The sequence below is a fragment of the Oryzias latipes genome, chromosome 20, assembly GCF_053564925.1.
Source record: "Oryzias latipes strain Hd-rR chromosome 20, Olatipes_Hd-rR_3.1".
Classification (NCBI taxonomy): Eukaryota; Metazoa; Chordata; class Actinopteri; order Beloniformes; family Adrianichthyidae; genus Oryzias; species Oryzias latipes.
Window position 1 is genome coordinate 25683284 of NC_136256.1, and position 25355 is coordinate 25708638.

Consider the following 25355-nt stretch of genomic DNA (forward strand, 5'->3'; position numbering starts at 1 on the left):
TAGTACTTTGCAAAAGTGCATAAACAGCAAGAAATCTAAAAAATATGCAATTAAGACAGAAAAAAATAAAAATAAAGCAGAAAGAAAGCGCATTTATTTGAGTAAAATTCAGATAGAAAAGGCAACAATTATTTTTCATAAGCAAGATTCGGTAATTCCTCTAAAACGGCTCATATTTTTATACTTTGGGTAGATTAAATTTAATCCGCCTCGGAATGGCATCCCAATCTCCGATGAACGTGAACGCGCCGTGCGCACGCTATCCAGGGTTTACGGTACTTGGCTCAGTCCCTCTGCGCACCGTGCCTGTTGGCACCCCCCACCCCTCCCGCCCTCCTGCTTCTGCAACACGGAGACGCAAGAGGAAGATGGTCGGAGGATAAAGTCTCCTCCATCTGACGACACGCGCTCCGGAGGGATCCGCGCGCCGGCGCTTTCCGCGTGCGCCGCCTCGGCGTGAATGGACGAATTATAAGCAGAGAGCCGTTTCGCAACCCTGCCTTCTCGTGCTCGCAGGGCGCGTGCGGTCTGGGATGTATTTTTCCACTCTGTTAAGTTATTCCGTGCGCGCACTTGCACTTTGAACCCAAAGGGCGCATCAGCTGTTCCCGAGTGTCTCGTTCAAACGGCGCTGATTGATCTGCAGGGGAGTTCGCGCGCCAAGGAGGGCTGTCGGAGCGACTCCTGCCGTCTGTGGGGGGTGGATCTCCTCCTCCAGACAAGCGGCGGACTCTGCGCTACCGCCTCTCCCCTCCTCCTCCTCCTCCGCCACAGCAAAACCCAGAACGAAAGGAGGAGGTGAAGATCTGGACGCACGCGCTGGTAAAATGACGATGTCTGTCCCAGAGAGGAAATCGGGATCGGAGGGGAAGGAGGAAGAAAGCGAGGATGAGAGCGAGATCCTGGAGGAGAGCCCGTGCGGCCGCTGGCAGAAGCGCAAGGAGCAGGTTGGTGTGTTTTTCCGTCCGCTGGACGGATTCCCGATCAATCAATAGATCAATCGGGCTGGGCGCCGCTGATCCCGAGCGGTTGCGCAACGCTCGAGCCAGGCCGAGATTTTCTGCACCGTAAATCGCACACTGTGGTGAATGCGGGGATCACTGAAGCCCACATGGAGCCCATTCCAGCGCGCAGGCTGTGCCGCGCGTTGACCTGAACACAAACATACGCAGCGAGTCTGTGGTCATCATTGGAGGTCAAATGAGTTCATGCCGCTAAACTGGAGATGCTTCTGCTGCTTTAGAGGCGAGAAGAAGTCATTCATTGACTCACAACAAAGCAAACAATGTGAAGTTTTTTTTCCCATCTTATTATTGTAGACGGCATGGTTTCCATCTAAATCTAACATTCTTTTCCATTTTTGGACCCTCTCTGCGCTTGGTTTTCACTAAGACAGAGGCTGTAGATCCTAAAAAATCTAGTTCTGAATCTAATAGATTACTCAAGTTGTTTGATTGACAAACTTTAAGTCCCACTCCGATCATGTTTAGATCAGTTTTCAAAGTGTTCCCAGTCTTCTTGAAATTATGATGATGCCATTTTTAACCCTTGTGCAAGCTTAGATGACCAAAGGTGGATAAATGTTTTCATGTAATCCATGGACACCAGTGAAGATCACAAATCATTTAAGAAAAAAGGTTCAGAGCTCTGTCTAGTGGGTCTAGATGACCCAACTCCCAATGTTAAAGTGCCTAGGAGAGCACAAGGGTTAAACAAAATCATAAACCTGTGTTGTTGTCTATGACGTAGTTTTTGCAGAGTTCCTTAACTGCTGGCATGTCCCACCCCACTCCCTGTCACCCATAACTGTCCCTTGTTTACACGCTCTTTATCTAATTTACAGCCCCTCACACCCTCCAACCTAACATTAGTGGTGCAACACAAATGGTGAACATTATTGTACGGTTTAGATCCAGATTCCAGCTCAGACGAGGAAAACAAAAGATGTTCAAGGATCTATTTTTCTGCAAGCGGATGCATCAGAATGGAGCAGAGCAGGGAGCTTCTGGCCCGTGCAACGTATTTTCTATCTCACAAATACAATACAGCATTTTTTTTTTCTAAAATACCACAAGAGCTTGTTAAAAATAAATAAAAATGGGGGGGTCTTAAAATGAAAAAAAGCTTTCAGGAAACCAAAAAGTTAAAGTGACCCTCTGCAAACATTTGAGCTGTAACTGCTTCCAGTGATGGTTTCTGCCACCACTGAGACATGTTTGGAGACTTTCTCACCTGCATTATATTATGAATCTTCGGTAACTCTGGATTTTCTTGGGGGGGTGAAGTCAGTTTCCAAGGAGGTTTTGCTCATCCATACATTAGGAATTCTCTGTTTATTTGTTTGTTTGTTTTTTAAAATGAGCTTTTTTTAGTTTAGGAAAATTTGACTTTTGAAAAAGCTTTTAAGTTGCCATTTGGACAGAAACTGTAAAAACTGTCTTTGAACCTTGGTACAGTCCAAAGTATTTACTTGAAGTGTTTACTTTTACAGCGTTTCAGGTTCCATGCAGAGCTTTTCTCTAAACTGTGTCACTCTAAATCTATTTTTACAAGACAAAATTAAGTATGTCTATGAAGACTCTCATTCATCCAGGTAGATTCCAGATGACAACCTTCAAACCTATTACTATGAAAGATAAAATTAAGTGAATTCTGCATTTATTTAACAAAATGTGGGATTGATGAACAGTAGACACCAAACAATCTCATCAAATTTGATTTCTTAAGTCATAAAATGAAATAAACATCATAATCTGATGTTTTTGCGTGTTTATTTATTGAAAAAAACAAAAAACAAACATGTATAAGTAACATGTCAACCGTTTTAGGGGGAGATACTGTCTAATATTTGGAGAATATTTATAATTAAATGGTTACAAATAACCTAAAGAAAAATTTAAAAACTTCAGGAAATTTGAGTTTGTAGCCAAATGTTGAATAAAAGGTTTTAAACAGAACATTGGATGTTTGAGTAAAAAAAAACTTTTTTGGTCCTCTTTTTTGACTACTTTTACATTATTTTATCTTAAATTATAGCTAAAGTTTCTCATTTGAATGATCTCTGGATGTTCATTATCAGGGAAAATAACTGTTGTTTTCAGGTGAAGCTGTGGGTGTTTCCTTCACTTGCCACGTCTGATAAGGCGGAGAATTTAAGTTGTGGGCTATCTGTGGTACGCACACAGAGAGGACGCCGAAGCTGCATTTTCTGCACCGGCTGAACATTCTGCATGTTGAAACAAACCCGAGCAAACACAAACCCCCCTCCCTGATGACTTTCCACTCATTGATTAACCATCCGAGAGCTGCTCCTGCTGCCACACTGTTTCATTCCGAGTCTCGCAGAGAGTTCAGTTATCACTGTTTTTTTTAATGCTTTATGGGCTTCATAATTGATGAGTCTATCAAAAAATGTTTTAAAGGGATTTCTGATTCTCTCCCGGTTGATCTAATTGACATCAGGTTCAGATGTTTTTTTGTAAGAAACTGCGAGTCTTTTCAGCAGGAAAACTCAGTTTGCAATATTTAATACACTCTTACTAACCTCAATTTGTTGTTATTTACGTCTCCTATCAGGGTGGCTTGCTTTGACAAACATTGTCTTTACATTTGGGGTCTTTGTGAGAGTTTTTAACTCAATAGAGCATTTCTTTTGTTTTCCTTTATGTTACTTTTTTTACAATCCCCTGCAAGGGGTGTAATATAAATTGGGGGCTCGGATTTTACTGTTACAAGCCCCCTATCCTGTTTTGCACCTCTTGTCTGCACCAGCCTTCAAACCACCAAAAATACAGATGCCAGGACCATAAACTCTAATTTTTAATTAAGTTAATTGTCTTAGCAGCGTATTGTTAGTGCTGTGATGGCTGAATGATTTGGATTTTTCTTTCTTTCTTTTTTAATGTCTTATGCCTTCCCCCTCTAGACAAGAAGTCCATAACAACCTTAAAAACAGAAAAATGTCACGAAGCTGCAACAACATGCATTCAGAGTGTGCAGTTTGCATAAAAATAGAGATGGCTTTATATTTAAAGAAAAAAATAGACTTTTTTTTTTTACCCTTTTTTCAATTTTGGGAATTTTTTGGGTTGTTATTAAAGGCAGTTACATCTTCGTGTCCTGAGGGACTGCACCACCTTGTTTTGACTGGGAAGCACAGATGTTAAACCCAAAAACACAGAAGCAGGTTTGAGACTGAGCTGTTTCCTGAATTATCTCCTTACAAACCTCATTCAGCTGCTGTTGGTGCTTCAATTGAGTCTAATCTGTCCTAATCATGTTGTTCTGCAGCTGCAGTCTTCGTCAGAACTGCTTCAATCTGCAGGATTTACATGCGTGACTCCATGAGTGTGAAACTCAAAATGTTGAAACTTGAAGAAGACAAAACATTTTTCTCCAAACCTTCAATTTGTGGCCAAAACTGCTGTGGAAGAAAGTGGGTCATGTACTTTTGTGGGGAAATATTACGACTCATCGTGTCTGAAGCTGTGACACCAGAAAAACTGTAAACAGAAAGATGTTCCTTTTTTACTTGAAAACATCAGAAGTTGCACATTAGTTTCATTTTTTGAGTGATTTCAAAAGATTTTAGATTTGTTACTCAATGATTATTTTTTTTCAACTCTTACTTTACTCCAACTCCTTGATTTTCAGTTTGTGGATTCTCTGTCTATCAAGTAATGCGCCTAAAGTTTTCTGGTTTTTCACTGTTAGGGATAATCAGGTGACTGAAGCTGATCAATCAGATCCACTCCAATCAACTTCTGATCCATCTTTAAAGCGTTCCTAGTGGTCTTTTAATCGTGATTATGCCGTTTTTTTAGCCAAAATAATAAAGAAACAGTCATTTTCTAGGTCGTAGTTTCTGCAGAGCGGCAGGCAGGTCATTAGAAATTTGCATTTAAGTTGAAGGAGGAACCTTTGGTGCGGAGCAACCCCGCCCCTCTTCCCTTTTCTGCTGCCAAGCCGAGGAGCAGGTATCTTGTGGCCCCACCCAGCATATTTTCTACGTCACAAATACGATATTTTTCAAACAAGATTCCTGATTTGCAACAATTTGAGTGAAGAAATACTCAGAAATTCATTTTTGAGCTTAGTTTTTGTCATGAGAAAAATGCCACAAGAACATGTTAAAAACACCGTTTTGGTTTAAGATCCTACAGAATCTTTTTCCTTCATTGGGATTATCTGATACATCTATAATGTATAGGAAGGTAAATCTCCCTTCTTACTAATTTCGTTCCCGCCCAGCCTGAACAGAAGATTATCGCTCTGACATCTCGGTTGGAGAACGGCAGCGTGGGTCTCCTGAAGCGGACCCACACCCAGCTGAGCTCCACAGCTCGCATCTGTCTCCATCTGTTCACAGGGAGATGAAAGGATTTCGGGGTCACACAGCTCTTGTGTCATTTCAGGTGTGAGTTTGACAGACACTCTGAAATCTGAAACTGCATCGAGAACTGTGAGAAGCTCTCCCACGGTGATGTCATTTTACATGAAACGACATGCTTTCCAAGTTTCAACCATGAAAACCATGCATAAGCTCCTCAGTCTGGTATTTTCAAGCCCTTAAGCGGAGCATTTGAACCCTCCCATCAACTTTTCCTCCTCGTTAAGGAGCTCCATCATGTTCCACCTTAGCAGAGGCTCCTCCTAATAACTATAATAACTCGGCGGCAGCAGCAGCGGCCTGTGTTTTCAGAACCGGCGCTCGCTCAAGTTTTCTGAGCGGTGAAGCATGCAGGGAGGCTAACAGACCGACTTGGAGCACAAATCTAAGAACTTGTGCCTAAAAGCTCATTCATTTTTAGTTATGCACTGTAGTGTCAGTACGTTTAGCAGGACTCTGTTTGCTCGTTCAACCTAAAGCAGTTACATTTTACCCCAATGTGCTTTTTATTAACGTTGTATATTAATAATACAAGTGAGATCAAAGCATAAATTGGATTATTTTGCTCCTAACTGTTGCATTTCTTAAAGTGTGCGGCTAAAAATGGAGCTTGAGAAAATTAGGAATCGGTTCAGATAGCGTTCAAAAAACTTTTTAGCATAAAATGCATCGTATTGACCTAATACAAATGAGAAAACGGGAAAAGTGTCTCTGCTGCAGTTAGTAACTTTATTTACATTTTAATTTTTACACGACGATGATTTCTTGGTTTCGGTTCTACCTGGCAGCTTAAATGGTCATTTTGTTTTGTTTTTATTCCCACGTTTGGTTGACAGAAACCAAGAATTTAATCGGATGAACCTGCCAGGAAACAAAAAAAGCACAGCCTTGTTTGCCAATTAGCTGTTTTTTTCTTTTAATGCTTCACTTACATAGTTTTATCCATCAGGTAGTCCATTTGCATTCACACTGTGGTGAACCACGACAGGGTTCACTTGCAAGCTAACCAAAGTCCTGGTTTCCAGGCCACTCGTTTGGCCCACACCACACATTTTGGACAAAAAGTGATTCTATTTTGTTTGTAACGACAGAAAAAAATTAATAAGACGGTGAGGATTAAGTAGTCTACCCTCACTACCTGAAACGATTTACAAAAGGGCCGGAAATGGAAAACTCAGATGAAGCAAGTTTAAACGTTTGCTCACAGGCTTAGGCATTGGATCTGTAACTTGTAAATGTTTTAGAAAAGTCTCTGAATTGCATTGTTGTTTCTGTAATGCTTTTAATTGATCGGTCCCGATGTCTGGACCGGGACTCCCTTGAAAAAGAGATTGGTGTATTTGACTTTTCCTGGTTGAATAAATAAACGTTAACCCTTATGCTATCCTAGGCACTTTAACATTGGGTGTTGGGTCATCTAGACCAGTGTTTTTCAACCAGTGTGCCGCGGCACACTAGTGTGCCGTGAGAGATGGTCAAGTGTGCCGTGGAAAATTGCCCTCATTAACTGATCTAAAAACATTTCCCATCTCCAGGATTTCAGCTCTTTGTTCATCCAAACAGGCCCTGATAAAACACTGAGGAGTTAGGAATATCAAAGATCATAAAATACCTTTTCTTTGCGTTTATTTTATTTTATTAAAGACATTTTGATAAGAATGACGGTACCGCGATTCAGCTGCAGCTTCGGCTGTATTTTGGAAAAGTCCCGTCCCTTTAACTGTCTCCACCAATCATTCTTGAAAGCTTAATCACATGTCATCAGTCTGACCAATCAGAAGTGGTTAAAGTCTTCACTTCCTTGTCCCGATTTAGCTCGTAAAGTCACTCAGTTCTAACAAAAACACCAGCTAAAGCTCGTCTTTAGCGGTGTAGCTTTCCACAGAATCCGGTATCAGACAGTGGAACAAGTGAACAAAACAGTGAAGCTCCGAAAAGCGATCTTCGGCCGTTTTATGCACTACCTCTCCCATGATGCATTGGGTTGTGAGAGTGACAGCGCACAAGGAGATCTGTTGTTAAACGTCTTGAAACCAACGAACACACATCAAACTGTTTTTAAATCTTCTAACTTAACTTTTATTGCATCTTTAAGAAAAAAACAGCTGCAATTTCCAGCTTTTTCTGACACAATTATCTCAAAAATGCACGTGAGATTGTGGAGGGGCTGTAGATAAATACAGACTATGAGTTTCTCCTTTTTTTTTTTTTTATTCTTGGATGCTGGTGTGCCGCAGGATTTTTTTAAGGTTAAAGTGTGCCGTGGCTCAGAAAAGGTTGAAAAACACTGATCTAGACGCACTAGACAGTGCGCTGAACCTTTTTTTTTTCAATGATTTGTGGACCTCACTGGTGTCCATGGATTACATGAAAACCTTTATCCACCTTTGTCATGGCAGGTAGAATTCATCAATGCAAGGATCGGGTCATCTGGTCCCAATAGGATAGCACAAGGGTTAATAAAATAAGATAAATTAATAACATACTTAAGTTAAAATTTGAAAGAGCTTTAGTTATTAAGTTTAAAAAGTTTAAAACTGTGCATAAAAAGGGGTTTTATTGAAGTTATGACTAAAATCCAGAGTTTAGGATCATTTTAAGTTATTAGATGCCGTTTGGGATTAATTTTGCATGATGCAAAAAAAAAGTTTAAAACTATATAATCCAGATTAGTGCACAACAAACACACATAGTGTTATATTATGGAATTTGATCATACATTTGTTCCAAAATGACCCTCAGAAATGATGCTGCTGCCGCCAAACTGAATCCTTTTTGACATGAATGGAGCTTCATGGATTTTATAATGGGGGGGGGGTGTCCTTCTTCCTGCTGGTTCACTGTAGAACATTGAGCTCCTTCCCTGTGAGTGATGCCAGATGGTGGTCAATCTTCAGTACATTCACTTTCAGCGTTTTTTTTATTTTTTAATTTACAGCTCATGATGGTCATGTGACCTGCCCTTGTTACCCGGCGGCAAAATGTGAGGCTGGGAGGTCTCTGGGAGGTCACGAGATCTTTCATAGAGATAGATGTCAGCACTTTCCACTCCAGCTGTGTGGAAAAAAAAGCCATCTGGGTTTCCAGCCTGTTTGACGTAAACTCAGTCTTGGAGGAAAGATTTCATTTGGTCACTTTTAGGGAGTCCTGTCTGAACTTTTCATCGTTTTGAGGACCAAACGTGACAAACCTCCTCGAGGGAGTTGCATAAACCAGTGGTCCTCAACAGGACTGAGAAAGGAAAAAAACACTACCTACATTTTTTCTGTTTTCCTTTCAAATCTGGTTCTAAATGAAGTTTTATTTTGAAAAACTCCAACTTTTTTTTGTTGACGCATGCGTGACTAGTTGCTCAGTCACGTTTGATATATCTATCTGCAGCAACCGCTAAACTGAAAGCCCAAAGCTAGCAAAGGTAACAAAAAACAAACGTAGTGGGAAAGTTTGTTTTGGCAGAAAAAAATCCCTTGACTTCAAAATAAAAGAAATCTGCATTTAACAGACAAAAAACAGGAGTTTTTACTCCAAATATGGATTTATTTAGTCAGTTGTTTAAACAGATCGTAATAATAATGAATGATATTCAACAACTGGCTGTCTTATGTTACAAGGATGCTGCCAATAAAGTTGTTGGATTCATGTTTATGTTTATATTCGGAAAGCACCACTGTTTTTGTCCGTTGCAGCTTAAAAATTGGACGCGGCGGAAGTTGGCATCCGATTTTCTTTTTTTAGCTTCCACTTCATGGGTTAAGAGAAAATCTAGACCAGTGTTTTTCAACCTTTTTTGAGCCAAGGTAGCCTTTTTACTTGACAAAAAGCCTGTAGCACACCAGCAACAAACTAGTCTGTATTGATACTCTCTTTCCTCGATCTCACGTGCATTTTTTGTCATAATTGAAGGACAAAAAAAGTAAAGTTCTAACTGTCTTTTCTTAAAAGTTGCTATGGTTTTCAATACTAATATTCAACTACATTGGTTGAAAACTCGCCCAGGTAGTTGTTTTTGCCTCCAGTTTAGTAAAATGCAGTTTCATGTAAACCTCACAAAAAACAAATAAAATGACATTCTTTCTAAATGGTAATTTAGTTTTTACATGTTTTTCAAATGTTTGTGCAAAAGCAATGTTTGGAGAGAAATATAATCACAGCATGTTTGATACATTTTAGATAAAAACATTACCAACATTACACTCATGTTTATATGTTGCGTTGTCACTACACACAAGGATATGAACACGCTGAAGTTTTAATAGTTTGTCTTTTGTCTTAGTCAAAAAAGAAAAATGTTTTATTCATTTAGTTTTTTGGTGATTAAATTGTTTTCAGTTTAGATTAATTAAGTCTGTTGGCAATTTAACCAAAATCCTGTTTCTTTGATTCATTATTACTTACATTTAAACTTAACTTCAAGTTTTTCAAAATTGAATAAAGTCTAAAATTAATTTTTTTCCTCAGTTCAGGCATTATTAGAAACCGGCTGTTTCTTTTAAAAAAATGACTTGGACCAAAAACGCTGGAATCTTCACGAAACTTAACAGCAGGGAGAAAAGTATTCACATTAACGCAGTGCATCATGGGTATTGTAGTGAAAAGCAGCGATGCTGATGACGGAGCTTCATGATTTGACTGCCGGACCTGGCAGGACGCTACTATGGGTGCATGGATGATCCGTATGGATTAGTAGCCCCGGTTCTGCACACACCAAAAGTGTGTTTGGAAACCTGACGCTCCCGCCGCGCGTGGGCGGAGCTACCGTCAAATGTTTTCATCGCCCTCCTTATGAAAGACCCAGAAGATGCTGAGAGTTCTGGTGTATTTATTTTAAAGAGCTCAGTGTGAAACCTGAGCCATGTTTGATGAACACAGAGCTGATATTCTGGTGATACTTAATGTTTTTAGATCAGTGAAGAGTAGGAATTTCCCGCAGCACACATGAGAGATGGTCGGGTGCGAACTGGTTGACAAACACTAAATTCTTGATCACATTTTAATGGTTCCTACCAGAAATCTAGTGTACAAATGGCTGCAGATATTTTACAGAGGATGAAGATAAACTTTACCTTTAAAAGTTAAGGAAAACTAGGAGTTAGAAGAACATTGGATGCACACTTCAGCCTCGTACAGGCCGGTCCGTGGCCTGAAAAAGGTTGGAAACCAGTGCCATAACAACAGTAACAAGACAATTAAATGTGTAGCTTTTGCATTATTGTTGTTTTGTTGTCTCTTGCATACTTGGATTATAAATGGAGGAGGATCACACTAAAGCAGAAGTTTGTTGAAGTTAAGCGGCACATCCTCTTCGTTTTGTGCGTTTGCATATTTAGGAACAGCCGCAGTCTGATTCCATTTGATTCTTTTACCTTGTTTTCTTGGACGGAAAAGCTGCTGTTGCACGTTTTCAAATGCAGATTAGCCCAAAACTAAAGATGTCATGCTTTTATTTTGTAGGTTTTTACTTATGTAACTGTAGAGATTCAGTATCTCTGGAAAAAAAGTATGTACTGCATACATAAAAAAAATCATTAGGAACAATTTTGGACTTGTTAAATGTAAGTTAAGCCTTACTAGTCTATGCCCTTACCGGTGAGTTTGTCAATCACATTGGATGTTTACAAAGACGTAGGAATGACGCAGACCTGCCAATAATATAATTATCTCTCAAATATTAACATAAAAGTTTCCGAAAGGTTATTTGCGATTAGCTGAAGTATTTAAATGGTTTACGGGAGTTTTTTACCTCTCTTTTAAGCCATTTTTCATATTTATTTTGGACTTGCACATTTTTATTATGTCTATTATACTTTTAATCTTTGTTTTAAAAACAGTTTTGATCTAAATTTTTGTGATTTTTTTTTTTTTTTCCAAGGGAAAAAAACTAAATTTACTCGAAATTTAATTTTTTTTACAGTTTCAGGGTTATTTTGGAATTAAATTGTCAAATGCTGAAAAAAATATCTGAAAAAAAGAAGCTGCAAATGTACTAAAAAGATGGATATGAAGCATTGTTACAAAAACTGTTTTAAAGATAAATCTTTGGGAGCAAATTGTAATTTAAAAATGCTCAAAAAGGCCCCAGACTATTAAGGGTTAAGGAAGAATAGAAGCTTCATGTAGAGAGTTGGGCTTTTATTTTGAAAAGAAAAGTCCAATTCAACTGTTGCTTTGTAAGGAATGTAATTTTTCTTCTCATTAAGATTTTCTGATCATCAAAAACGTTTATGGTAATCATTTTTTCCATAAATCAAAACCAAAAAGCCATTTAGTTTGAACTTTAGGTATGTATTTTATATTTTCTTTTAGTATTTTTCTTAAAACTGAGTGAAATACAGAATGATGTTGTTTCATTGTTTATTTTTTTTTATTTTAAAAAGGCTTTAGTGGTGAAAACTTGAGACTTGTCTTGTAGTTAAAATAAAATATTTACCTTTGAATCCAGCATACGAGCATCAGAAAATCAAACGTAATCCCTGCACATAAAAGGTTTAAAACCATGTGATTTACCGTTATGACGGAGATTATGGGTGGGATTATTTCTGCTGTGTAAATTGGGCTGTTTCCCCTTAGAGTGATTGGTGGCTTCTGATGAACCTACCGTGCTCCAGTTACTTTTATGTTTAAACACATTTGGAAACCCAGCTGAAACATGCAGCTTTAAAACACCAAAGTCTTCACTGGTGGTCTAAACTGGTTTGTTTCCGAGAAATCTTTTGGCGTCACCATTAACCAAAGTAAGAAGTTTAACAGTCAAATCAACCTTTTTGTTTACCTGGCTACCTTTTTTGACTTTGAGTTGTTAGCGTTGCACTCTGCTATACACAATTTCTCAGTAACAATCTCAGTAAAGCACATGTTCTCCATGACATTTTAGCTCGCTTTCAAATCAAAAACATCCGCTCTTTTGGCTGTGTCAAAATAAAAGCTTGTCGATGAGTTTGTATATTGTAGAAATAAAAATATATATCTCACACAAAGTGTAAAACATGTTGACAACCTTAGTAAGTACTTCCTCCTTTTTTGTTAGTGTGAAAACTTGATCGGTTGCATTCCAAAGAGTTTCAGTAAACTTTATGAAACCAGTAAAAGTAAGGAAACTTCTCGGGTTTTCCAGCAGACCTGTTCTTATATTAAAGAGTCTTGTTTTAGGGAAAGGCAGTCTAACAAATGAAACAGTATCTTTCACCTGTTTGTCTGTCAAATCTGAGCCTGCGGTCTGAAGGACACATTAAAAAAAAAAGCATTACTAAAACCTGCTTTTATTTTGAAGGATGTTCATTGTTGGTGCTGTGAGTGACACTTTGCCTCACAGACAGCCCTCAGGGTATGCAACCTCGAAAACAACCTTTTTCCTGGAAAGAAGGTTCACTAGAAATATTTTTTAGTGAGTTGTTATTGCTGGTTTCCTGTTTCAAAATAATTTGGCCTAGACAAACACTTGATTGATCGCATGTCAACGAAAAAAAGTTTAAATGCATGACTCTTTGATCTCTGGATTGTAAAAAATTCAGTTTGAAATTAGAGATTAAAGTAGCATTTCCAAAAATATGAACATTTTAAAGCTGATTTTTAGAAAAGGGGATAAATTCAGGTTGAGGATTATACCATAAATGTGGCCAAATACGATAAAATTGGTCATAAAATGTCCATAATACAGTACAATACTCTTCTAATGTGTTTGTACTATGATCCTACAATGAGATTAAGTGGTTCCTTTGTCATGAAACCTCTAATTTCCTGCTTTTAAAGGATTAAATCCCTTGTTTTCTTAATGTTTTGCTGCTTATCTTTGCTCAGAAAAGATATATGCAGAATTCGGAATAAGGATTCAAACATTATATGCATTTGCAAAAACAGACCTAAAACTGGTATAAACCAATTTATTGATTATGAAATAGTTGCTGCATTAATGTGCAGCTTGTTTTCCCTCCGGTTTGTGGCTTTAATCAAATAATTTCGAAGCGTTTTGAAAGCAGGGAGCTGATATAAGGTTGAAAATAAAAAAAATCGGACTATGTTCATACAAATGCCAGCTTTTAAGGCAGCAGGAAAAGGGCATAAAGACTAGCAGGAGTGCTCCTTTGGAGGGTTTCTGGGTGTTTTGTGTTCTAGTGTTTGCTCCCTTACAGAGCTACAGTCTTGACCTTTGAACCTCGGGGTTATCTCCGTGTTTGAGTCTCACTGAAGATCAAGAGGACCTTTAGTCTGGTGGAAGAACAGCAGTTGTAAAACGTGGAGCATTTGTGAAAGTCAGTAAAATGTAAGGATTTAACGATCTGAACGAGGTGACAGCAGCTGGCGAAGGCATTCAGAGAATCTCCGAAATGACAGACTTTTAGTGACTGAGTTCTTCTCAAATCCTTCTCATTTTAGTTTGTTGAAGTTTGAAGGAACAAAAAACATAAAACATGGGGTTGTAGGTGATTTGATCTCCATTTTAAAAAAAATATTTATTTGATCATTAAAGTTTCTTTTCTTTCTGTAGCCTTTTCTGGGATGCACATTTATCAGCTTATGGGGCTGTAATGTCAAATAAATCTAAAATCCAACTCTTTACCTGACGATGGTCCTTTTTCCATAGAAAAGTATCCCTAAAATGATCACACTTCTGGTCTGACAAAGTCCGCCTTTGCCTGGATGTGACGCACCAGGGCTCCAGTTCAAATGTAAAAAATTTCAATATTTGAATGTGAAATTTTTAGAAATCTTTGAATAATTTTTCTGACACAAGAACTGCAGCTGAATTTGACGTGTCTCCCATCAATCATTGAGATATCTGAATTAATTACGCAGCGGATGAAGTAATCTCCCTCATGCTCGGCTCTATTGGGACATGAAGTTCATCTCCTGATGATGGGCTAGAATTAATTCTCAGGGACGAACCTCGCGCCATCAGTTTAGCAGTAGGCTGAATTGAGAGCGACGTGTCATCTAAGCGTGGACCGAGCTGTTTCCTATTCCACCCTGCAGTTTTATTCCCTTACGGATTTACACCACATTTTAATGTCCTTTTCCTTCAACAAAGCAGCTGCAGTGGGTCTTAGCTGGACAGTTAAAGGTAAAAAAAACGTAAATAACTTAGTGCTTTGATCAAAATCGCACAAAAGCTACATTTTCACTCTTTTTTTTTGTTTTTTTTACACCTCTTGTGCTAACAGCATGTCTCAAGGATATAATCACCCATAATTCCACTGTGGTGTTTGTGATGTCAGAATAGTCAAATCGGACTTAAACATGTTCAGCCCATCAGTTTATAAGTAATAGATGCTTTCCAGCAACTAAATGTTTTAAAGACATTTATTTTGTTTTTGTAAAAAATTGTTCTCTGTCAGAAGTTTTTAATTTGTTAATTTTTTTTTTTTTTTTTTTTTTTTGCTGTAGATCAGGGGTGTCCACACTTTTTTGGCTGTGCACGCTACTTTTGAGGTGACAAATTCCAAAAGGTTTACCTATAATACTTACCAATATATCTATATATATTGAAATAAATACATAAAACGCCTGTCATGCTCGGCTAGGACGAGAACAGACCCAAGCGCTGAAACCCAGAATGACAAACACAGGGGATGGCGAGAAAGGATTTGTTCAAAGTATTTGGTGGTTAGTCGGCGGGAAGCGGAGACGTCACCGAAGATGGCATCGTGAGACGTTGAGAAGAAGGTAAGTTTCTTCGACGGTAACGTTTGTGAAGCGAGGCGAAGATAAGCGGAGCTTGGTGTAGGAAGAACGGGCTTGACGTGGTTGGAGGATGAAGTCAGAGCATGGTAGTAACTTGGAGCAGGGAGATGATCTTGAGGATGAGGATCTTGTTACTGGACCCAGGTCGGCACTTGTGGATTAAAGTTTTCTGTAGACAGATTGAGAGCTTGAATTAGTCAAGAGCAAAAAACGTGCAAGACTTGAGATTAAGTCCGACCGTGTATGCACCATAAAAGACAACGAACTGGCGATGAATACCGGACTGCAGCCATCTTAAATACAGGAACGGGTGATGAGGTAAATTCTAACAGCTGGGTCCAATCTGGAATAGAAGCAGAGAAGGGAGGGGGGAGGAGAGGACTCCCGGAGGCACCATGACGACGCCTCTCTCCCCCCCTCTTATCTTCTTCATTTCAGAGCTTTTATCTGCAGAAACTTACCATGAGTGTCGCTAAATGAACTGTGCTTTTATTTTTTATTTTGAAAATTTGACATTTCTGATGGTTTATTAGCTTCCTGAACATCAGCGGACAGAGCTTTACCTCAGTCAATCGTCTCTTGGTGCATGTGTAGTAGTTTGTTTCTTGTGCAGTGAGCGTGAACAGTCAGAGGCCGTTTGGGTAAACAGTCGCCTCAAAGGACTCTCCTGCAAGAAGCAAAGCGAAGAGCCTTTCAGCGTCTACATGCATATCTGCAAAACAACCTTTTGTTTAAACACACGCCGAGATCCAGCTCAGGTTGACTCTCACTTTTACAGTTTAATCCCGCTGGAAGATAAACGCCACATGATGAGCTCACTCTGCTCACTCACATCTCCTGCATCAGCCGTCTCCGTTTCCACACTTGGGACTTGCTCGCTGAGGTCTGAAAGTTATGGTAGCTGAAGAAAGGAGGATAAACTTCTACCTTTCCCTTAGATGATGCAGCTTTGGTTTTCCACTGCTTCAGTTCTTAAACTGAACTTTTTGCTGCTTTTGCCTGGAGACTGAGGCTCTGCAAGCCTGTGCAATGTTTTCAGCCACTTCCCTTCTCTGTACTGTAGTAACCTCTGATGCAAAGCAGGAAGGAGTGGTCCCTTAAACCAATGGCATGTTGCTCCTTCATGGAGTGTTTGAGGATTTTAGCAGCATAAATGGAGTAATCCGCTGGACAGAAATTAGCCTTTTTATGGACAGATTAAATACTCTGATAATCTCTGCTGGAGCCTGTTCATCTTCTCCTCACAGGCAGCAGAACACCAAAACTCACACACAACTGGACGTTTTTGTGTTGATGCATAGGTGACACCTTGACTTCGTTAAGCTTTTCCTGCCCATAATGGTGTCAGGGAGTGTCCAGCCTGGTCTTAATGTGGCTTTAAAGCCCTCTAAAGCCTAAATTCCTGAATGCAAAAAACAACAAAGGATTTACCGGTACTGTGGCTCAGAAAACTACAAGGTTCAATACAACAACAAAAAATACAAAACAAAATGTTCATGTGAAGAACTTTATTCAATTTTGAGTACTCTTATTATAGTCTATTTTTGTTTTTATGTTTACTTTTATTGTGGTTGAAGTCAGAAAAGTCTAAAGATGTCTTTTGGTTTTGGTTAAAATAATATTTTAAATATAGGAGGAAAAAATCTGTACAAAAATACAATATTAAAGCAGATTTTTTTTAAAACCAGTTGTGATAAGTCTTTTTTCTGCTGCATGTTTCAAGTGGAAGCTGCGTTTCTTTGTTTTTTTTAGTCTGGTGGAAGACGTTTACGTAAAGCTGAAGGGCGAAGTCTAAGTCGATTTGAGGCAAAAGCGGAGCTGAACCATCTAAACTCCTGCATTATCACATTATTTTTTTCTCCAAATATCATACTGCCTTTAAAAATAAAAGCTTAAAAATGGTTGTCAGATGGGTTTGTCTGTGATCTGGAGATGGATCTGACTACTTTTATAGCTAAATTATGTCTGTTTTTTTATTAAATTACAAATTTACTATGCACATTGCAAATTGAAGGTTTCTTTTTAAAAAATATTGAACTTTATTGCAGTTGGAGAAAGGGTTTTCCACCATAATCTCCTCTCCCTCTTCAGTTGGATGTTTTTTAAAACACTTAAAGACTCGCTCTGATGAAAAACGGTGTTGTTAACATGCTCTTGTGCTGTTTGTCTGATGATAGAGGACATGCAAAAAGACATTTTCAGCCCAAAATTGCATTACTGAGTATGTCTTTATTCAAATTATTGTGAATCAGGATCTGATGAAAAAGAGCAGCTCTCTGCAACAGGGTAAGGGGAAGGGGATGCGGCGTTGCCTTTGCAGGAACAGTCCCTCCCACATCTCAAGAGGGGGATTTCTACTCAACTACTGCCACTCTGTAGAAGCTATGTTCTAGAAGACGACACAATTTCGTCTAAAAACGTCATCATCACAATGAAAAGAGAACTGGGAACGTTTTAAAAATAGATCTAAAGATGATCGGAGTGGGATTTTAAACGGGAATGAGTGAAACAGTAATATTTTTATGGCTGCTGCACATGTAAATATGTGAATATAATCTTATCAACCTAAGAGTTTTAGATTTGCAGGGAACAATGTGCGTCTTGCTCCAGAGATTGTCAGCTGTGTCTGCAGAGCTTCACATAGACCCACTGATTACAGCATCGATGTTTGCACAGTCCCGCTGAGGAACAGGCCCTTTCAGCCACTTTTACATTTATTGTGAGGGTCATGAAGAGCGGTGGGAGGAAAATGTTCCTTAACAACATTTTCAGAGTTTTCACACATCAATAAATTGTTAAATATTTCTACAATTCCTGCGTAATGATAGGAACGTGAAATGATCACAAATCTGCAAATGTATGGAACCAAAGTTAAATAGGGTAGCATAAAGTATCTATTAGCAGCCGTCAAGTGAACTTTTGCCGTTATTTGGAGCACTGGAAAGCCCAGGAGAGTCTGCTTGGACAGACTGGACACGCACCATAAATGGCATCCTGCTGAGAAAACCAATAACGCCTGGACAGATTGGAATCTGACTTTTTATTGAAAGACTTCATTTCCTGCGAGAATCCAGTGTGAAATGTGAGAGGTGAAAGTAGATTTATTGGCAATAAGTCGAAACCTGGGAGAAATGAGAGGAGCTGCTGCTGTGTTCTCCACTCTTATGACTCAGCATGAATCTATATCTCTGCAGGGGGGAAACAGGAAGAGGATCAGCTTTTTAGCTCTTTCAGGGGGCCAGACTTTTCATTACTGTGGCATTAAATTGAAGTTGCAAAAACATGTTGTCGGACTTCTCTTTAGCAGCTCTGATGCGAATAAACGTGTGGTGTCTGCAGAGCCAGTGCCTGCAGGATTTGCCTGCCTTTATTTCACTCTCCGTTTGCTTTATTAACCTTTTAGGACCCGAGGCGGTTTCTATGCGTGAGAACGTCATGTGTGGCGTTGAAGCATATAAAGTTAAAATAGCAAAATTAACTAATTGAACTTCCTTCAGAGACAAAAATGTTCTCCCTAAGGCAAATACATCATAGTTTTGTCAAATATTTAACTCCTACTGCAGAAAATCTGCTCAAATCTAAACTGAAATGATATTCACACTCGTATTTTTTATCATTTAATCTGAAAAAACTCAAAGGTCTGGATTGTGATCATGTCATTAGTTTTATTTACTTCCAGCTTTTTGCTGCACAATGTAATAGATTCCTTATGTCTACAGGCATTGCTCATCACAAGCATGCAGAATGAAGTTTTGTGATTATTGCAGTTTGATTTAGCAGATGTGCTCCTAAAAGACCCGAGAGCACATGCTGTTCCGCTAAACCCTAAAAGAAAAAACTTGACTCTCAGCTCGTACCAACTGACTGTTGGAGGAGGTTCAGCCCTCTTCCTGAGCCTCCTGCTCTGCTTTGTTACACAAACAGTTCTCATGAGCAGGAATGGGTCCAGAGAGGAATAGAGGTTTCTTCAGTTTGCATTTAGGAGTTTGAAGGATAATCAGAAGTCAATGTTGCAAGAAATGCAACAAAAAACAAAACAAAATTACTATTAAATTTAGGAAAAACCTTTTGTTCTCATTTACTATTTTAAAAAAATGCAATGAACCCAAATTTAAATTTAAATTTTCTAATTTCATTTTAAAAGTGACCTTCTTGTGTAAACTGCAAGTAATTTTTGAAAAATTGTAATGTTTAATACAAGAATTAGCTGTTTTGGTCCTACACTTTAACTAGTTTTCATAAGTATTTCAACCAAATAAGAGAAACCAATGTCCTTCAGTTACTTGGATTTTCAAATGAGCTTCATTCTGGAAGTCAAAAGGGTTTGAAATTCGAAATTTCAACTCAAAGTGAATGAAGCTTCAATGGGTTCTGGCTCAGGAGGCGGAGGGAGGATGGTCCTGAGGAGTCCTGTGGAGCAGAAAGGAGGTGCGCTTCGTCTGAACCGCTGCAGGAGGTCGTCCTGCGGGGTCCGTGAAGGGCTCGCAGAGATAAACACATTTATTGGCAAAAGCACAACATGACTGAACTCAATTACGAGATGTCTGCAGCGCTGGAAACCAGATTAGCTGATTTGAAATATGACTGCAATAAGTTCCTCTGTCAACAGTGCCGGGACAGAGGACGGCGTGTTGATACCACAGACTTATCATTGTACGTCATGCAGCTTTAACCTCTGGCTGCAGAGCCCAGGCAAGCAGGTGAGGAAGAATAACGCTTTTCAGATTCTCCATATTCTTCCTGAACTGAGGAAAAAAACAAGATGTGGATCTCATGCCTGCATGAATCTGGATTTCTGTTTTGTAAACAGACTTTTTGACTACTTGAAATCGACTCGATTTCATCCGGAGAAGCTGAAAAGGCAGCAGCCATGCAGGTTGTCTTATATTAGGTTTGCTGCTATAACAGGAGGGTTTTTTGGGGCTTTAGCTCATGAGTTGGAGGGAATGAGCTGCAGGAGCTTTAATGAAGCTCTAAAACAGAGAACCCTGGTTCTTTCTTATGACATTAGAAGATTTCAGTTCTTTCTAACAAGATGGTGATCGTTTAGGTAGCAGATGCAGTAAAGGGTCAAATCAGGATCAGTTTAATGTACATGAAAAAACTGATTTTTACTTTTGAGGGAACCAAAAAGAAAATCTGAAAATTGTTTTTTTTTAGTTTACACTGAAAATTTGAAGGAAATATAATCAAAATCTTTGCATAAATTCGGATGTTTTTCTTGTTTTCGTGGGCGAAACGCAGACGCACTGCCGAGGATGACGTCATAAAAATAGGCGGCACCCTCACGGAGCGAAAGGCGGAGCCTGAGAGATCAAGTCGTCTTACTTTTGAGGAGGAAAATGAACTGCGAAAAAAAAGCTAGTATTTCATTAAAAATCATTCTTTAGTGTTCCAAAGGTAATATGTGATCATATATATGGATATAGTTTAGTCTGAAAGGCTTAAGAAAAGCATGATATAGGCTCTTGAAACAATGTTTATCAGTAACAGATGCTGTTTGGATTCTCAATTGTTGTTTTTTTGTTCGCCTTCACTTTTAGTTCTCAAGTAACAATTTGAATTCTGAAAGTAAAAATGGGAGAGAAACAAATAAACAAAACAACGGCTGTTACAAATAATTTTTTTTTTTATGTTTGGTAGTTTTAGAGTTCTTCTATTCAAGTTTCAAATTGATGTTTTTTTTTTCAATATTTCTTTCAAAGATAAAATCTATTTTTTGCATATTTACAATTTTACTTTACTAATTTCATTATTTGCCTTCTAACATACTATTAGTTCCTCCAGGTTTAAAAGAGTTTATTAAAAGTGTATTTATTCTATTTTTATTTTTACTGTATCTATTTTTCAAATTAACAATCTGGTTTTTGATTCACTTTAAGATGATCCTGATTCAAAAATCCAGGTATTATAGAAAGGGGAGCATTCACGAGGACCTTTAAAAAGTGATTCATTTCAACCATGTTGTTGTTTGTTGTTGTCGTTTTTTTTTAGTGAAAAAATAAAATTTGTGACATTCTTTTCAACTCCTGTTGAATTTGGAGACGATTGGGGGCTTTACATTAACACCTTCAGAGATTTAAACTGAATTACTGAAATAAAAAAGATGTTTGTGTCAGAGCAACAGAGTTGACCTTATGGAAAACCTCGTTAAAGAGTTACAGCATTTAAAAAAGCCCAAATCTACAACAGCTTCATAACATATAGACGGTAGATTTTGAAATCCACAGACAAAAACTGCAGGTAACAATGTCAAATGTGCTTCTATCCTTGTTTCCGTCCCATTTTTCACTGAGAGTTTCTTACGTCTTGACTGATGCAGGCGTCTGGCATTTGCCTTCTGCCGCTCTCATAAACCTGTGTTTTGTCACAGCGAGCGCAACGCTCGCTGCTGTAATCCTCAATCCCTGCTGCAGCCTGTAAAACCGCACAGATGATTTCCTGATCCGATCCCCGTGCACTCGCGGAAACCTGACATGTTAAGCTTTTGTAAAAGCGCTGACTCCTTTTTTCAGATGCACTAATACGATTTCATCCAGACCTTTTTTAGGCGGAAGTGGGTCATACTTTGAGGCACAAAGCTGCACAAAACTCTGCATCCATATGCAGGCATTCCTCCTTGAAAGCAGCCTCTTCTGCTACATGAGAAAATGAAAAAGTGAGACGTGACGAGACGTGACGAAGGCCGGGCCGTCTGCTTTCTCCTCAGACTGACCCTGTGGGTCACAAAGGACGCTTTCAGTGCTCTAAAAGGTCCAGCTTGCTGCTAACCTCTTTTAATTTGTTTGTGATCTAATTAAAACTTCTTACTCCTATTTGACTGATCGTGTGATTTCCTGTGGCTTTGTTGGTCACGCGAGGTTGTTGTGCCGAATGGAAAGACGTGGAGCGTCTGAGGCTCTGAGTGCGTTAGCGTTTGACATTCTGGGCCTGCAGAGGCGGATATGTGGAGACGGTGTGTTTGGTTGGAAAGGTCAGCAGACGGTCAGCCGCTCGGTCTTGACAATGACTAGAGGAGAGGAGTGAAATGCATCAAACGTTTTGATAATGCGGATGATGTTGGCACCATAAAGTCTAGTTTGTTTTGCTACTAAAGATAAACGGCTGTATATTTTTTTGGGTGGTTTTAGGTTAATAGTGGATTCTGATTGGCTGCAGGGCTTCCATTAAAAAAAACCTTTCCCTTCTCTGCTTCATCCATTAATTAACACCTCTTTGGGCATTATCACCCATTTATTGGATGGACATTTTATTGTTTGTGACATTTATTAGCAAACAGGCTTATGTAAAGAATTTTTATTTGTTTTTAAAACCTGCTACTTTTCAATTATTTTTATCTGACCATATTCTGCCAGGAATGTCTTTAGTAAACAGATTATATAAACAATGAAATCGTGATAAATTGTAAAAGAAAATCACTTATTAGGAAAACAGGCATGTTTTGGGGTTAGCGCAAAAAAAAAGATGACTTTTAATTAACGTTAATTGATTTACTTCAGGTATTATCAACAAAATGCATCATCGTTTGCCTAAAAAAACACTTTCTACAAACTTTCTTCTCCAAACCCAAACCACACCAAGCTCCTGCCAAGTACATCCTGTTAATAAGCCAAAAACAACCCCACATGGAGTTAAAGAGAAAAGCAGGTCATTTTTAATTCAAATAGAGCAATTCAATGGCTTGACTTAAAGACATGACATGTTCTAAAGTTGAAAAAGGTAATTTTTTAGTCAAAAATGTTGGATTTTATGTGCAAAGTTTCCATTAAACCCATCCATTCCAACTTGCATACTTCCTATAATAACTTAATTCCTTTAGAGTTGTTTTTAACTATTTTAAGTGTATATTAGTACTGGATGTTTTACTGCAGCTTTTTTGTTTGTTTTTTTATCTTTTTTACAAGGTTCCAAGACAAGCGCCAAACAAATAAAATTATTATTAATTTAATCTTAAGATCACCTAGGTCTTCAGTTTATATCTAGTGTTCGAATGAGGTTCATCTTTTATACATTAATGTATGTGTGTGTTTTAGACTAAAAACATTATTAAAATCTTGACATTCTGTCTTTGTTATTGCCAAACTGTTCTATCCTGTAAATGTCAAATGTTGTTGTATCCTGAAAAGAAATGCCCTAAAATTGTATTCATATTGCTGCATGTAGAGTAAATGTACTTGAATGACAACAATCTTTATTTCTATTTTGAGGCGTGCCTTTTCTCAGTCCTGATCCACATGCAGAGTCTGGGCCTTCAGCGTTTTCCAAAGCGTTTCGGTCCAACACTTTGATCGCCTTTGATGTCCCAGAAAAATCACTGCAAGCGCGGGCGCTAAGCAACAGGGAACGCAGCCGAGGCTGATTTCCATACGCCGGCTGGGGAAGGCCTCCAGAGCGGCGGTATAATTTGGGCGTAGCCGCCATTCCTACAGATGTAGCTGTTAAATATTAATGCAGAGCCCACGGAGGTATGAGGTGTGGGAAGAGAGCTCGTGTGGAAGACAATGCTCTTTGTGGTTGTTAGGGCTGAAGCCATGCAGAATCGCACAAAGGCGATCTTTCACATCAGACATCTCTGCAGGAGGAGTCGCACTGAAGCTGTGGTACTATAGTTTGGACCTCCGACTGTAGGAATCAGCGCCTGACATCAATCTTAACAAGCAGTTAAAAGATTGCACAAGAACTGGGACTTGAGAGGCACGCCCTGAACTGCAGGCCAGCAAAAGTCCGATTATCTGGTGTGTGTGTGGAGCAGCTGTTCCACTGGAAATACCATCTGAGTCGCATTCTAACAGAGTTATTTATGTAAAAAGCACAAAAATATTCACATTAAACGTTAATTTATGTTGGTGTGTGAAAGCAGAGCACAGCAAACCTCATTAATTATGTCTTTGTCATTGTTTACCTGCATTTTACTCCCTAATGATTATAAAAATATGTCAAAACTAGAAAATGAAAGCACCATCTTTTCTTTCCTTTTACTTTGAAACTTTTTCTTTTATTCTGAAAAAATGCATTTAGGTGAGACAAGAAAAGACAGGTTTTGACAGATTCCTGTTTGACAGCTGACCGTGGGATCGAAGGCTAAACCTCTGTGCCTGAGAGGAAACTAGAAACAACAAACCAATTAAAGCTAAACACCTCAAACTAACAAAAAGTCTTATGTCTGTCTGTACATTTATGTTATTCGGCATCTTCTTTCATCTCTGGATCTTGTTTTCTGTTCTTCAACATTTGTTTGAAAGTGAATCAGTAATCACTTTCCAATACCAGCTTAAATTCAGTTTTAACAGAACAGTATTTTTCTCATTAATTATGTTTTTTTGCTAAAATAAATGTCAGCTTTCCTTCTTCACAAACAGATTTCTCTGCCAACAAGCCGTCTAAAGTCTAGACAGAATTTCTGAATTGTGTTCTCAGCTTAAAATTGCATCGAAGAAGTTCTAAGGGCATTTCTAAACCTGAATATCTCCCAACCACGGCATACTACTGAATTAATTCCTTTGGGATCTACAGAAGACACTTAGGCCTTTTCAGTGACACCAAGTATAAAAAGGGGATGAGGCACTGGGAATTGTAGTTTTAACAAAAACAAATTGAGTGGAAAACATTTTTAGAGTATATAGAGTATAAGTATATTTGGGGCGACAGTGGCTCAGGTGGTTGAGCGGGTCATCCAATGATCGAAGGGTTGGTGGTTCAATCCCCGCTCCCACCAGCCAAAATGTCATTGTGTCCTTGGGCAAGACACTTCACCCTCCTTGCCTCCAGTGTGGCTCCACTGGTGTGTGAATGTGCATGAATGATCCCGGTGATGGTCAGAGGGGCCGTAGGCGCGAACTGGCAGCCACGCCTCTGTCAGTCTGCCCCAGGGCAGCTGTGGCTACAACCATAGCTTACCATCACCAAGTATGAATGAGGAGTGAATGAATAATGGACACAATGTAAGCGCTTTGGGTGTCTTGAAAAGCGCGGATAAATCCAATCCATTATTATTATTATTATTATATTTGTTGTGTCAACATTTGAATTCCCAACAACTGGGTCTGACTTGGTATTTTAAAAACTCGCTTCTAGTGGGGGGAGCCATCTGGCTCCAGTTATTTTGCTATCCCGTCATGCTTCAAACAGGAAGTTAAAGTGTTTCCACCTTTTTGCTCTTTTTCTCTCTTTAAAATTTTTTTTTTTTTACAGTCAATCTTATTTTGAGCAACATGTTCTACAGTGTGAAAGCAGACCAAACCGAATGAAAGTGTCAGCTATAAGGTTCAGAAACCCTAAAGTCTTTAACTGA

The 25355-nt window shown here is 38.8% G+C and overlaps 1 protein-coding gene and 1 long non-coding RNA gene across 3 annotated transcripts in view; one reads left to right on the forward strand and one right to left on the reverse strand.

Annotated features, from left to right (window-relative positions):
• Window positions 1-317: 317 nt before the first annotated feature.
• Window positions 318-25355, forward strand: part of nrbp2b (nuclear receptor binding protein 2b) — a 40680-nt gene continuing 15642 nt past the window's right edge. For both annotated transcript variants that reach the window (XM_011489046.4, XM_004081154.5), the window contains exon 1: window positions 318-947. In XM_011489046.4, the coding sequence (XP_011487348.1) occupies window positions 828-947 (120 nt within the window). In that variant the 5' untranslated portion in view covers window positions 318-827. The remainder of the gene's footprint in view (window positions 948-25355) is intronic.
• On the reverse strand, window positions 13254-15483 carry LOC144988250 (uncharacterized). The gene is made up of 2 exons (XR_013652098.1): window positions 15314-15483; window positions 13254-15233 (listed from the first exon to the last, which is right to left on the reverse strand). It is a non-coding gene; the product is annotated as an uncharacterized LOC144988250 (long non-coding RNA).